This window comes from Vespa crabro, chromosome 12 (genome assembly GCF_910589235.1).
Source record: "Vespa crabro chromosome 12, iyVesCrab1.2, whole genome shotgun sequence".
NCBI lineage: Eukaryota > Metazoa > Arthropoda > Insecta > Hymenoptera > Vespidae > Vespa > Vespa crabro.
Window position 1 is genome coordinate 5,219,168 of NC_060966.1, and position 14,066 is coordinate 5,233,233.

The 14,066-nt window shown below is 28.0% G+C and overlaps 5 protein-coding genes across 9 annotated transcripts in view; 4 read left to right on the forward strand and 1 right to left on the reverse strand.

The window, feature by feature from the left end:
- LOC124428499 overlaps positions 1 to 1,685 on the reverse strand; it is a 33,551-nt gene extending 31,866 nt beyond the window's left edge. Inside the window, exon 1 of one of the 2 annotated variants that reach the window (XR_006943189.1) lies at positions 1,149 to 1,685. The gene's annotated coding sequence lies outside the window, so the exon portion shown is untranslated. The remainder of the gene's footprint in view (positions 1 to 1,148) is intronic. The other variant, XM_046972621.1, reaches the window with a different exon arrangement.
- Positions 214 to 3,690, forward strand: LOC124428496 (fumarylacetoacetase). Of its 2 annotated transcripts, none has more exons than XM_046972612.1 (8): positions 214 to 504; positions 1,746 to 1,975; positions 2,098 to 2,238; positions 2,393 to 2,646; positions 2,763 to 2,969; positions 3,101 to 3,268; positions 3,361 to 3,478; positions 3,572 to 3,690. In XM_046972612.1, the coding sequence occupies exons 1-7, from the start codon at positions 421 to 423 to the stop codon at positions 3,456 to 3,458; spliced, it is 1,182 nt and encodes a 393-aa protein (XP_046828568.1). In that variant the 5' UTR covers positions 214 to 420; the 3' UTR covers positions 3,459 to 3,478; positions 3,572 to 3,690. The 2 variants fall into 2 exon arrangements, with proteins under 2 accessions (XP_046828568.1, XP_046828567.1); XM_046972611.1 differs by having other exon boundaries at positions 3,101 to 3,246.
- A 148-nt stretch (positions 3,691 to 3,838) lies between these two features.
- On the forward strand, positions 3,839 to 6,726 carry LOC124428500 (fas apoptotic inhibitory molecule 1). Of its 2 annotated transcripts, XR_006943190.1 has the most exons (7): positions 3,839 to 4,132; positions 4,381 to 4,610; positions 4,744 to 4,869; positions 4,947 to 4,996; positions 5,199 to 5,340; positions 6,413 to 6,561; positions 6,643 to 6,726. XR_006943190.1 is itself a non-coding variant. In XM_046972622.1 (6 exons), the coding sequence occupies exons 1-6, from the start codon at positions 4,113 to 4,115 to the stop codon at positions 6,448 to 6,450; spliced, it is 606 nt and encodes a 201-aa protein (XP_046828578.1). In that variant the 5' UTR covers positions 3,839 to 4,112; the 3' UTR covers positions 6,451 to 6,725. The 2 variants fall into 2 exon arrangements, 1 of the variants encoding a protein (XP_046828578.1); XM_046972622.1 differs by having other exon boundaries at positions 6,413 to 6,725.
- A 186-nt stretch (positions 6,727 to 6,912) lies between these two features.
- On the forward strand, positions 6,913 to 7,941 carry LOC124428501 (coiled-coil domain-containing protein 113-like). Of its 2 annotated transcripts, XM_046972623.1 has the most exons (4): positions 6,913 to 7,072; positions 7,164 to 7,396; positions 7,477 to 7,676; positions 7,766 to 7,941. In XM_046972623.1, coding segments are annotated over exons 1-4 (552 nt in total). In that variant the 5' UTR covers positions 6,913 to 7,070; the 3' UTR covers positions 7,883 to 7,941. The 2 variants fall into 2 exon arrangements, with proteins under 2 accessions (XP_046828579.1, XP_046828580.1); XM_046972624.1 differs by having other exon boundaries at positions 6,913 to 7,396.
- Positions 7,942 to 8,139: 198 nt separating this feature from the next.
- LOC124428494 (angiotensin-converting enzyme-like) lies at positions 8,140 to 13,837 on the forward strand. Its single transcript, XM_046972608.1, has 13 exons — positions 8,140 to 9,089; positions 10,189 to 10,326; positions 10,585 to 10,743; positions 10,863 to 10,962; positions 11,044 to 11,187; positions 11,256 to 11,559; positions 11,713 to 11,865; positions 11,968 to 12,092; positions 12,196 to 12,371; positions 12,483 to 12,643; positions 13,114 to 13,236; positions 13,418 to 13,602; positions 13,697 to 13,837. Exons 1-13 carry the CDS (start codon positions 9,012 to 9,014, stop codon positions 13,795 to 13,797), a joined length of 1,947 nt encoding a protein of 648 aa, XP_046828564.1. The 5' UTR covers positions 8,140 to 9,011; the 3' UTR covers positions 13,798 to 13,837.
- Positions 13,838 to 14,066: the final 229 nt, after the last annotated feature.

Consider the following 14,066-nt stretch of genomic DNA (forward strand, 5'->3'; position numbering starts at 1 on the left):
AGAAGAAGAAAAAAAAAGGAAAAAAAAAAAAAAAAGAAAAAAAAGAACTTGTGCCTATGGAAAAATTCGCTGGTATGGAGGTAAAGAAATATATATGATAATATACGTACATTATCATATGTACATATATGTAAATGTATGTACACGTGAGTATATACATATTTAAGTATGAATTTAGATATCATGCTAGATAATAAAAATTTATAAGTGAAAACCAGTTTTGCATTGGAGGCTCAGCCACCAATGTATGTTTACGTTCGTAAATAAAGATATATAAATTAAAATTATACAAGAAGGCTAGTTGGCCTTGATTCAATAATACTCGTAAACTAATTAATTTTTTTCACAAGTTCGATTTACGAAGCAGATTATCATTCTCAACATTATTGAACGGACATTGCGTTAAGTATAACAGAAACGATGAAGTCCTTCATCAAGTACTCCTCTAATAGCGATTATCCTATCGAAAATCTTCCTTATGGTATATTTTCTACTGTAGATAAGGTAAGTCGTACATCGTATATACTTCGTTTCTAATCTTATCTATCTACGTAAATAATAATTATTTAAATTATCTGATCGATTTGAATCATTGGAGGTTATGTTATATCTTTTTCCATACGACAAAGTTATCTTTTACGTAAGTAAAATCTTATCGACGATGCATATAATAATTTCTAACAACATTAAATATGCGTTGAAATATCTCAACGAGATATCTAGAAATTTCTTATTTTAATCTATAATCATGATATATCATTATCGCAAAACGCATTTACGAATCTAACCTTTTCTTCTACAAATCTGCCATCTATAATTCTACTTAAATAATATACATATATAAATGTAATATATCGACCGTCGATAAAAATATCTGTATTATCGACTAAATGTTAATCACAATTACGTAAGTAAAATGTTTCAAATTCTATTTAAAGAAAGTATTTAAAAAACTTTATAAACGTAGCGATCTATATTATCGACGACTGATATTAACTATACAAATCAAATAACATAATAAAATGTATAAAATAATAAAAGAAAAGAAAATATTAATAAAATTAAATACGAACTTCCATTCGGAATAAATCAATCATCGAATACTAATTGTAAATTGTGAAAAACAATCATTAATTAAATCGATTTACCATGATCCATTGTGTTTAGATTGTTGTCGACGAAGATCCATCCAATAATTAATAAAATCTATTTAATTAAATGTTAAATTGAGAGAACAAAATCTTTTCAAAGAATTAAAACTTTTCACGAGAGATATTAGACGAAATGCGTGTTAACGTGACGACGTACAATAATGGAATAATAAGAAACGAACGATTTATATGTAACGACCTTTAATATTGTCTTACTTACGACCTTTAACATTGTCTTACTTACGACCTTTTGTAGTAACGCCTATATACACATTTCCAATATATATATACGCGTTTAGAAATGTAAACATTGAAAGGTATACAAAACAATATTTTGAATTTATCGAATATATAATGCAGATTATAGACTCGTATTTACGCACACATACGTATTTAATTTTATACGTGTGTACCTATGTACACGTGATTATATTTTTATCGATTACGTATTAATAAAATAATTATATCATCGAATAAAACTTGATCGATAAAACTCGAAAAGAAATTAATTATATCAAACAAATAATATTATTAATATAATATAATATTTATTAAAATTAAATTAATATTTAATATTATAATATAATATTTTAGCCGAATAAAAGAATAGGGGTGGCAATCGGCGAAGAGATATTAGATCTAAGTCAAATAGCACATCTTTTTGATGGACCATTATTGAAAGACAAACAGGATGTTTTTCTTAAAGATTGTCTTAATGATTTCATGGCTTTGGGAAGACCAGCATGGCTCGAAGCAAGAACGAAATTACAATATTTATTGTCAAACACTACTTCAACTTTACAAGAAGAAAAACTTCGTAGCAAGTGAGAGGATATGAATTATATATATATAAAACAAATAAAAGCAAAAAAAAATTTTTTTAAATGAATCACTAATTTTATCTCAACATCGAAGTAGCATTACTATTTTGTTCTTCTTTTTTTAGAATCTTCGTTAAACAAGAATCAGCTACGATGCATTTGCCAGCTAAAATAGGCGATTATACTGATTTTTATTCGTCCATACATCATGCCACAAACGTAGGTGCCATGTTTCGTGACAAAAATCACGCTTTGTTCCCTAATTGGTAATTATACAGTGACATACATCACACAGTGATTACGTAGAATTCGTCAAAAGAATTAATAAAGAAATTTAAAAAAATAAAAATAAAAATAAAAATAAAAAAAGAAGAAGAAAAAAAAAAACAAGATTTTGAAAAAGCGAAATTATGAACACAGGAAATACCTTCCGGTTGGATATCACGGTAGATCCAGCTCGGTCGTAATATCCGGTACACCAATTAGAAGGCCACGTGGTCAAACACTTCCGGTCGAAGGAGCAGATCCCGCGTTTGGTCCATCAAAATTGATGGATTTCGAATTGGAAGTTGCATTCTTCGTTGGAGGACCACCAAGTAATTTAGGGGACGCAATTACTGCTGAAAATGCTTATGATTATATATTTGGCATGGTTTTGATGAACGATTGGAGCGGTAAAATGAATTTCGACAGACATTTTCTTTTTCTTTTTTCTTTTTTTTTTTTTTTTTTTTTTATCATAATCATATAAAACAAACTTATATAAATATTCTATTACTTTCTTTAATAGCAAGGGATATACAAAAATGGGAATACGTTCCACTCGGTCCATTTTGTTCGAAAAATGTTGGGACATCCATTTCTCCATGGATAGTAACAATGGAAGCTTTGGAACCATTTAGAATTGCCAATAATCAACAAGATCCAATTCCCTTTCCATATCTTCGTCACAAGGATGCTTGCAATTTCGACATCAAATTAGAAGTTGATATTAAATGTAAGGAAATTGTTATTTCTTTTTCTTTGTGTTTTATTTCAAATCAAATCAAATAAAAAAGAAAATATATATTATCAGGATATATAAATAATCAAATTTATTCCTGATCTATTTTATTTGATCCTGTTTAGCACCAAATGGAACGGTTACAACCGTATGTCATAGTAATTACAAATACATGTATTGGTCTCCTCGTCAACAACTTGCACATCATACTGTAACTGGATGTAATATTAATCCTGGAGACTTAATGGCATCCGGTACCATAAGTGGTGAAGTCTGTATTAAAGACTGTTATAGTAATGACTGTTAATATAATGAATGATATCAAAACAAACAGGAAAAAATCTCGTCTTATTAAAAATTACATATATACATTTTAATATTTCAGACCTTGGATTCATTTGGATCTATGTTGGAGCTCTGTTGGAAGGGTACAAGATTGATTCATTTGAAAGACGGCACTACCAGAAAATTTCTTCAAGATAACGACGAAGTAATTTTACGCGGTAACTGTTAAATTAATCTTCACAATTATTAATGATCATTCTTAAATCAACAATAATATAAATTATTCGTTTTCTTTTTTTTTTTTTATGCAGGTTATTGCAATGGCGATGGTTACCGTATTGGTTTTGGATCGTGTAATGGAAAATTGTTACCAGCTTACACGTTTCCAATAAATTAAAAAAAAAAATAAAAAAAAAAAAAAATAAGAAAGTAAAAAATACAGAAAGAAGAGTAACAATCAAAGTATACCATTATAAAATAATCACTAACACTTTTCTATATGTATATATATATATATATATATATATATATATATGTATATACATATTACTTATTTTCTCGGGTGACATGTGTAAATTTCTAACGACAATAAATTCTTTTAACAAAGATATAATATAGAAATAATATAAATCAATGATGAAATAGATATTATTTTCTTGTTATTCCTGTCTTTCTTTCTTTTTTTTTGTCATTATATCTGACATCCATGAGAGTGTTACGTACGTCTGACATAAAGAAGGTTCGGATTATTGATTAGACCGTTGACCATGGTTATGATACGATCAATAATAAGGCTGACTGTATGCGTCTATGTATTTGTAGGAGTAAAGTGAATACAGGTGAGAAAGGAACATGGCGAGCGCTCTACTTCGGTGAGTACGATGTAACAACAAATATAAATCATTATTCCTTAGAAAATTACTTTAAAATAATATTTAAATCGTATAAACGTAATTATTATGATTTATCAAAGTTGTCGACACAAAGAGAAATTAAAACAAAAATCAACCAATCGTAATAAAATCAAAATAAAATAATAATAATAATAACATATATATATATATATATATATATATATATATATATGTATGTATATGTATATGTATATTCTACGTAATAGAAGTCTTCAAGCTTTAGAATCGTCGGTTGAACCAACCGCAAGATGGACAGTACCATTGAACGATGGTAACCATGTGATAGAATTCGAGCATGGAACTGCGACCGGTCGACGAATTGTCAAAATCGATGATAAAGTATTAGTGAATAGAGAATGGATGTTCCGTTTGGTCGGCGACGAATTATTTACATTTAACGGGACTAAATTCGTGATTAGGGTCGATCCAATACCAGGTTATAATGATTTTTAAGATCATACTTGAAAATGAAAAATAAAGAAAAAAAAAAAAAAAGATAAAAAAGAGAACAAGAAAAAATGCAAAAAAAAATTCACAAAACATTTGCATGATTACATTTCAATTTGTAGGTTTCAAGTATTCGTATACTTTATGGGTAAATGGGAAGAATTATAAAAACTTTATACAATCTCAATCGAAAATTTTGAAATCATGGCTTACGAAGATAGGAGAGAATGAATATAGAATTGTATTGGGTAATATTATTATTATAAAAAAAAATTCATGTCCATCGATGGATCGATAATTAATTGTTATAATTTTTACATGCAAGACAAACAAACACAAAGCGTGTGGATTAATGGTGTGCAAGTAGATGTCGAGGTAATGTATTGTAAACGATATATATTATATATATGTATACAAGTTTGATAATCGATAATTAACGATGTATCTACGAAATAATTAGTCAACGCACGAGTTTGTCGTTGATTAACTACTTCGTAGATACATCCTTAACTATTAAATTTGAAAATGTAATATATATATATATATATATTTTTTTTTTTTTTATATTGAATTATAGAACGAATTTATGGATGGTGGAGCAGAAATACTGTTCTCTGTATCAGAATTATCAGCCGTGATTAGATCGTACAGTTCTGATAAGAAAGAAATTGGAATTGATTATATTTTATACATCGACGACATCGAAATAAATGATGAAGGTATTTCATCGCTCGACGAAACATAATTAACACATAATTTGTCGTACATTATTAATAAAAATCAAATTAAATGAAATAAATGCAATTCATGTTGTACCTAATATCAATAGTAAATCAATCTATCTTTGATTTCCTTTCTTTTTAAACACATTGGAATAAAAAGAAAAAAGAAAAAAAAAAAAAGAAAAAAGGGAAGAAAAAAAAGAACATTAAACGATCGCATAAATTCAATGATTTTCAATCGAACGAATACAACGATTCTAACCAAGAAGAAAAATAATTAAATCTATTTGTTATCTGATAAATTCTAAAATCTCAAAGAGAATCTTAATAAACATAATTAACGTACGATGAATTCCGACCTTAACATACACGTTAAAGACGACGATGATATTAATTGGGACGGTATGTTATATGTATAATTTAAAAAAAAAAAAAAAAAAAAAAAAAAAAAAAATCATAAAAAGATATTGATAAAATTTTCAAAACAATTCTAGAAATAACTGATAATAAATTGCAAGATTTATTAGTTAATATGGTGCGAATGAAAATGATATTGGAATTGGAAAATGATTTTTTCATAAGATATCTGCAACGAAATGATCCAGAATCATTACAAAGTAAACAAACCTAGACATATTTTAATTTCATTCAATTTTTCTAAATTAAATTTTTGTTGTTCTTGTTATCGTTGTTGCCGTTTTATTGATCCTACGATAGAAAAGAAAAGAAACATCTCATCTTCAAGCGAATTCACGAATTATTATGTACTCATATAACGCCCGAACGAACATCTTAATATTTTCGACAAATGCGAAATAAAAATTTCCTCAGGGTGGGCCAAAAGTTTCTAGAATGACAAAAGAAAATAATAATAATAATAATAATAATAATAATAATAATAATAATAATAATAAAAATGGAAAGAAATAAAGAAAAGAAAAAAAAATAAAAATAAAGGGGTATACATACGCAGTCGATATTTAAAATCGCTTAGGAATTTTTGGCCCACCATGTACTTTGCGCATAGATAGATCTAGTGGCTATTAGTGATACATCGAAAAGTTCCCAGAAAACTACATTCCATGGTACATCGACATCGCCAACTAGGAGTTTGACTGGTAGTAATAACAGCATACGTGAGAGAGGTTCACCGAGTATCTGGAGTATGCAGTCTGGTATTCGACGTGGAATGTTGGATCCAATGTTGAGAAAGCTGAGGTGATATCGACCTCCAATTTGTACGATAATGCTTTAACGATCAAATCTCTATTCCCTTAATATCAAAATATAAAATTTTAGAATAACTATACCACAACGAATGGAAATAATGCAAAGCGAAATAATCGAACTTAAAAATAAATTATTATTACTCGAACAATCCGGGAAAAAGGAAAAAAATAAATTAAGTGCAGAAATCGAAGGATTGGAAATATGTATTCGTGAGATCAAAGATACAAAGAATAGATTTGAAAGAGACATCGTTATCGGAGGAGTCGATCGTATTACTGGCAAAATACCAGCCGAAACTGTTATCAAGTTAATTGATAATCATTTAATCCTTATCACTTACTAGAGAGAATATTTTGATATAACCTTCTCTATCGTTTCTTCTTCTTTTTTTTTCTTCGTGACATTCGTCAACTTCCTAAGGAAATATGATATAATCGTTTTTACAGGATAATCCTTGATTGATAAAATTCCAACGAAGTGATAAGGATTGAGAAATAATGTATAATAAATAATATAATAAGTGTGATATATGATCGAAAAAAAAAAATATATATATATAATAGAAAATTGTTTTTTTATCGATTTCAAAGGTTTATCAAGAATTGGTTGAAAATGATTGAAAAAACGGTGGAGAAAATTAGATTGAAAAATACCATGACCAAATTACAAATAATAAAAGCAAAGAAACAATTGATTCAAAGAGAACAGCTTGGTGAAGATCTTCGTCCTATTGATTTCGATCAATTAAAAATACAACGTGACGAGTACAAAAAAAAAATCAAACGGAGTGCTGTATATATACTTCAGATAAAAAAAGTTATAGGTATTACAAATGAAAAATAATTAATCATCCTTTGGGACAATTATACAATAATTAATTTATATGATATTAATTAATTATAGGCCATTATAATACGGCATTGACTAAACACAAACGAAGACTGGCATATCTTACATCTGAATTCAATTCGATTGCAAGAGAAATTAATTCTAACAAACTTCAAGCGAAAGATTTGGAATCGAAATGTTTAATGAACAAAATTGAAATAAAACATGCTGAAGAACAAGTGAAATCAATGAAGACATTAATGGAAGAATATGAAGTATTACACATACATACATATATATATACATATATAAACAATATTATTAATCATTTTATATATATACATGAACACATATATAATTTTAGGTGCCAACAATATTAGATTTCATCAAATTAAAAATGGAGGTTCGTACTTTACAAAAGACATTCACTTATTTGAAAAGACGTGCAAATATCGAACAAACAAATTCAACTAAGTATTAAGCGAAAAAGAAAATGAAGTAATAAAAAAATAAAAAATAAGAAAAAGAAGAAGAAGAAGAAGAAAATAATGATCCATCCACACGTATATAAAATTATTCGTATTTCAAGGCTAAAAATATTATTTTATGAAGATCAAAGGATACGATAGAGTATGAATAATAAGAGATAATTAATGGTTTCGTACAAAAGAAATATGATCGTTTTGATGTATCATGAAAAAATAAAAAGAAATGAATTAAAAAAAGGACAAGAAGACATAGAAAAAAGAAAAAAAAAAAAAAGAATTAAAAAGAAAAGAAAAAAGATCCATTTGGTAATTATATAAACGAAATCAAGCAAAAGTTCATTAATCAACGCGACAAACGTCTTACGAATTGTGACAGAAAATGTCCTTGCACGTTCCTTTACAGAAAAAAAAAGAAAAGAAAAAAAAGAGAGAGAGAGAGAGAGAGAGAGAGAGAGAGAGAGAAAAAAAAAGTACGAAGAACGTGATTATGTTCTTAGAAAGAGAGAGAAAGAGAGTAATTATCTTACGGTTATGTCGTCACAGATTACGCCACTGGATAATTACAAAGTTACGGTACGTCTTCGGAACGCAAAACAAGCTCGACATTTATCAATTATACTTTCGATTTGGAACAACCATAGAAATAAATAATCCCAATTGAATTTAACGTACGCTAAAAAAAAAAAAAAAAGAAATAAAAAAATTCATCGCATATATCCTCCTTCGATAATTAGAATAGATAAAAAATATTATTCTTAGGAATCATTTCACGTCTATCGGTTAAACGTGAGAACTTAATAATGACAGACAATTTATGAACCGTGAAGAAAGAAAAGATGAAGGATGAAAAGAAAAAAAAATTAATAAATAAATAAATAAATGAAGAAGAAAAAAAAAAAGAATCATAGAAAAAGAAATATAAGTGTTTGAAGTTTCATAGAGAAATTCCGTTAGTGTTTCCACGCTTAGGTGAACAGGAAGGGGACAATATCGTGATGTCCCCGTTGATAAAGGATGATTAAAGAAAAAAAAAAAGAAAAAAAAGGAAAAAAAGGAAAAAGAAAACAAGAAAATAAAACAGAAAAGAAAAACAAAGATAATTTGTAAAATGTATCGAAGTATATGCGACGTAAAATAAAACAAAAAGAAAAAGAAGAATACGCATACGCAACAATTTTAAGAATGGAAGAAGGAAAAAAGGTGAAGTTTAAAGGAGAGAAGTATAAAAGGATTTTGGCGTGTGCCATAATGCGTCTGGGTGGTTACGCTTCACGCTTCGATGATGCCTGTCCCTTCCTCTTTTCGCTTGCGGTCTATCCGTCCCGGAAAAGAGTATCTCTCGGTTCCACGATTCAGTTTTGCCGCGACATAATACGAATCGGGTCGGTTCGTCCACCGATCGTTCAATTTGCTCAATTTAATCGAAGAAGAACGAAATAGAAAGAGAGAAAAAAAAAATCCTAGGACATCAAAGGCTATATTTCGATAGAACGGGCTTCAACGAGCATACGTGATAATATCATACGTATACCATATATGTTATAAGTCGATCGTAAAGAAAAAAGAAAGAAGAAGAAAAAAAAAATGATCGAAAATTTAATTCCTCCTCCGAGGGAAACTCGTACGATAACGTTTTTTTAAATCTTTACACTTTTTATCCCCCCTTCTTTTACTTCTTTCTCTCAAAGAAGAAAGAAAAAAAAAAAGAAAGAAAAAAACAAAAAGGAAATAATCTCTTATCTATTACGAACAAAGTGAATTTTTGTGTTGTTTTATTTTTTGTTTTTCTTGTGTGTGTTTATATATATATATATATATATATATATATATATATATATATATATATATATAATATATATGTATATAAATTTTATATAAAAATACAACAACGTTTTAAGTGATAAAATTTGAGATGTTCGTTTTCATATAATTTGTCAATAACAATGACGAAAATTATTTTATCGATCATTTTATTTTCCCTTTGTTCTATCGAAATCCAAAGCAAATATGTCGAGGTAAGATATAATAAATTGAATTGAAACTATACAAGTTTGATTAACGGTACTACGTTGTTAGATGATACAGTTAGATTAAAAAGGTTAATGGATATGCTTGAAAACGTTTGAAAAATGTACATTGTTTCCTATGACCCCGATTACAATTGCTAATCGACTTTCTAATGAGACTTGTTCTCACGACCTTTTTCTAATCGAAAAAACATTCGTCGTATTTTTTTTTATTTTTTTTTTTTTTTTTATTTATTTATTTATTTTTTCTTTCTTTCTTTCTTTCTTTTAAGGGACTCAATGTCGATTTGGGCGAAGCTTTACAATTTTTACGTGAATACGAACGAGAAGCTTCATCCATGTGTACCAGAGTAATGACGTCTCAATGGAATTTTGGTACTAATGTCACCGAATCGACCAAAAGAAAAATGGTAAAGAACATTAAAACAATAATGAAAAAGAAAAAAAATATGTGTATATATATATACATGTAAAAAATGATATAACCAGTAATAAATTTTTTTTCTTTTTTCTTTTTGATTTTATTTAATGCAAATTTACGATCTACTCTATTCCGGAGAGTAAGTAATAAAAAAATATCTTGAGGGATTTCAATCATAAATAATAATAATAATAATAATAATAACAATAATAATAATAACAATAATAACATGTAATAAAATTTTTAGTTGGACGAGCAGACATTGAAATTAAAATTCGAAAGAGCATCATGGCGAAAAGCAGTGAGTTTTGCTTGGAGTCGAATACCAGATCCTTTAGCAAGAAGAGAATTAAAAATGATCGTTATAAGAGGACGAAATGCTTTAACAGATGACAAATTTAACGAAGTAAAAAAAAACAAAAGAAAACCTCCTGATAATTAATTATTTAAAAACCAAAAAATAATAAAAAAAAAAAATAATAATAATAATAATAATAAAATAATTAATCAAATCGTTCTCCATAGATACATAAGCTGATCATTGAGATGAAAGATATTTATAGTAGAACGAGATTGTGTCCTTACAGAAACATGGGATCAAATTGTAATTTAAGTATAGATCATGGTAAGTATTTGATACATTCAAATTTTATCATAAATTTTTCGTGCAATTATAATTTAATATATCGTTACTTTCTATATTTAGATATTAGCAAGATTATGGCACAATCTAAGGATTATGATGAATTACTCTATTATTGGCATGCCTGGCACGAAGCCATAGGGCCACCCCTTAAAAATAATTTCATGAGATATGTGCAATTAAGTAATCAAGCATCCAGGCTCAATGGTAAAATAAAATATAAACGAAACGAAACAAAAATTCTCGAGAGAAAAACAAATTTTCTTCTTTTCAAGGATTCGCCGATACCGGAGATCAAATGAAAGAATTTTTTGAAGACGAACACTTAGAACAAAACATGGCTGAAGTGATATATGCAATAATGCCATTATATAAAAATCTTTTTACGTATGTGAGAAGAAAATTATATGAAAGATACGGCGATAGAATTAGAAAGGATGGGCCATTACCAGCACATATTTTGGGTAACATGTGGTCACAAAATTGGGAAGGGATTTATGATTTAGTTCAACCCTTTCCAGCGTCTACCAAACTCGATGTTACATTGGATATGATGATACAGGGTTATACACCCTTGAGGTATTCATCATTTCGATTTTTGTTTTTTTTTCTTCTTTTTTTCTTATTTTTGTTCTTATAATACACCACGAGATACATTCCAAATTTCAGCGAACAATAATAACTTGTATTTTCTTTTTGTTTTTTTCTTTTGCGGGGGAACCTTGCATAAAGAATGTTTCAAATTGCCGAAGAATTTTTTACATCACTTGGAATGAAACCAATGCCACCAGAATTTTGGAGATTTTCAATGTTCGAGAAACCGATCGATCGTGAAGTTATGTGTACGGCCGGTGCATGGGATTTTTGCAATACCATCGATTACAGGTCGATTTCCTAATCATTAAAAGAAAAGAAAAGAAAAGAAAAGAAAAGAAAAGAGAAAAAAATCTAAACGTCACACAATTGACAAAAATAATATAATTTTAGAATAAAACAATGTACCAAAGTAACGATGGACGATTTATTATCGACTCACCATGAAATGGCACACCTGCAATATTACTTGCAATACAAAGATCAACCAATAATATTTCGAAAAGAAGCTATTCCTGGTAAAACGCGTATAATATTTTAGAAAAAAAAAAAAAAAAAAAAACACATGCACACATACAATTGCCTATAATAAATTATTAATAATAAATTTGATCTATGCAGGTTTTCACGAAGCAGTGAGCGATGCAATAGTACTATCGGTAATGACACCTCAACATTTACATAAAATTAGTTTACACAACAATTCGACGGATGGTTACGAGAGTAATATCAATTTTCTAATGCTTATGGCACTTCGCAAATTGGCTTATATTCCATTCGCTTATACAATCGATCAGGTAAATATAATTCGTTTAAAAAAGGAAAAGAAAAGAAAAAAAGAAAAATCCTTACACCATTATATCGTGTACTAATTAAAATTTTTTTTTGTTTCGTTTTTGTGTTTTAAGTGGAGATGGCGTATATTTAACGAAGGAATCGAAGATATGACTACAAAATGGTGGGAATTGAGATTGCAATACCAAGGCATAGTTCCACCAGTTGCAAGAACCGAAAGAGATTTTGATCCAGCAGCAAAATATCATATCTTGGCTGACATACCTTACGCACAGTATGCATTCTTCAGTATGCATTACAATATAAACGGGGTGGGACCAGAAAGTATCTATGTGATTTAAAAACAAAATAAATATCTATTATTCGTTTCAACAACTACGAGCTTGGGAATTCGTTTAAAATCCGAACGAGATGAAAAATAATATTAGCCTGTAAAAAAATTGTTCTCGATAAAAATGATATTGATTTTCAAAGAAGATCATCCACAAAAATTTTTTCTCCATAATCACCCTGTATTAAACGCATTGTTGATAGACCAATCGAGAATATAATAAGCGTATTTGCACATATTCATGCAACTTTTTATATCATTATTAAAGTAAAAAATTATTTAAGCATCTTTATCATTAACAATACTATCGGCAATGGATATTAATATTTCTAAAATCTCAATGTACTTAAATACGTATTTCTTTGATATTTAATCATTCATATTTATCACTAATCAAATAAAAAAATTTGCAGATATTTCGTGGGTACGATTCTACAATTTCAATTGTTCCAATCGCTATGCGAAATTTCTGGACACACGTCTGAACTACATACTTGTGATCTATATAGATCACGTGATGCTGGAAGATTATTATCGTATGTTACGTTTATCAATTTATCCATCTTTTTTTTTCTTATTCCTTTCTTATATTCTTTGAATAATTAATTTCTATTAATTATTCAAAATTAGAAAGAATGCATGTTGATATATATATATATATATATATATATATATATATATAAATGCAATTGTATATATACCTTTGTACTTTTACAGGGATGTGTTATCAATCGGTGCTTCGAGACATTGGCATGATGTTGTGAGACAAATGACCAGAGGCAAATCTAACAGATTAGATGCCGATGCGATAATCAAATATTTTCAACCATTGTATGAATGGCTCAAACGACAAAACGAGATGGAACCAGTAATAGGTTGGATAACAATTCAAGAAGATACAGGTATGAAATTAAATACAAAACTTTTTACAATGATTTAGTGTAGAAAGAAAAAAGAAACAAAAAATAAAATTGATCTGATAAATTTCTCTTACAGCATTGTTCGCACATTGGCATCAGAATCGAGCTAATTATTTTACAGCTATCTCCTCCATATTTTTCATCCTCGTTGTAGCCTCGAATATATTCTTCTTCTGAACGATCAAAGTTCAAAGACTGTAACAAAATTAAAAGAAAAAAAAAAAAAAAAAGAATAAAAACATTTATGTATATAACAATAAAAAAAAAAAAAAAAAAAAAAAAAAGAAAATAAAATAAATAAAAAGTTATATAGTCATTAAAAGAATTTACATCTTGTGTTAATTAATTATACATCTAACGTAAATATAAATCTAATAAAATAATAAAAAGAAATACGTATGAAGTATAATTTATCGATTAACTATATTCTACTCGATATTTCTAAT

What these genes read in the sequence shown, in the direction of transcription:
- LOC124428500 (XM_046972622.1), top strand. Translation starts at nt 4,113, where the DNA reads ATGGCGAGCGCTCTACTTCG. An exon ending in TAGGGTCGATCCAATACCAG is followed by an intron (nt 4,611 to 4,743) that starts GTTATAATGATT and finishes TTCAATTTGTAG; the next exon opens with GTTTCAAGTATTCGTATACT. An exon ending in GTGTGCAAGTAGATGTCGAG is followed by an intron (nt 4,997 to 5,198) that starts GTAATGTATTGT and finishes ATTGAATTATAG; the next exon opens with AACGAATTTATGGATGGTGG.
- LOC124428501 (XM_046972623.1), top strand. An exon ending in TCAGATAAAAAAAGTTATAG is followed by an intron (nt 7,397 to 7,476) that starts GTATTACAAATG and finishes AATTAATTATAG; the next exon opens with GCCATTATAATACGGCATTG. An exon ending in CATTAATGGAAGAATATGAA is followed by an intron (nt 7,677 to 7,765) that starts GTATTACACATA and finishes ATATAATTTTAG; the next exon opens with GTGCCAACAATATTAGATTT.
- LOC124428494 (XM_046972608.1), top strand. Translation starts at nt 9,012, where the DNA reads ATGCGACGTAAAATAAAACAAAAAGAAAAAGAAGAATACGCATACGCA. An exon ending in CAGATGACAAATTTAACGAA is followed by an intron (nt 10,744 to 10,862) that starts GTAAAAAAAAAC and finishes CGTTCTCCATAG; the next exon opens with ATACATAAGCTGATCATTGA. An exon ending in TGCAATACCATCGATTACAG is followed by an intron (nt 11,866 to 11,967) that starts GTCGATTTCCTA and finishes ATATAATTTTAG; the next exon opens with AATAAAACAATGTACCAAAG.
- LOC124428496 (XM_046972611.1), top strand. Translation starts at nt 421, where the DNA reads ATGAAGTCCTTCATCAAGTACTCCTCTAATAGCGATTATCCTATCGAA. An exon ending in GAAGAAAAACTTCGTAGCAA is followed by an intron (nt 1,976 to 2,097) that starts GTGAGAGGATAT and finishes TTCTTTTTTTAG; the next exon opens with AATCTTCGTTAAACAAGAAT. An exon ending in TTTGATGAACGATTGGAGCG is followed by an intron (nt 2,647 to 2,762) that starts GTAAAATGAATT and finishes TTTCTTTAATAG; the next exon opens with CAAGGGATATACAAAAATGG.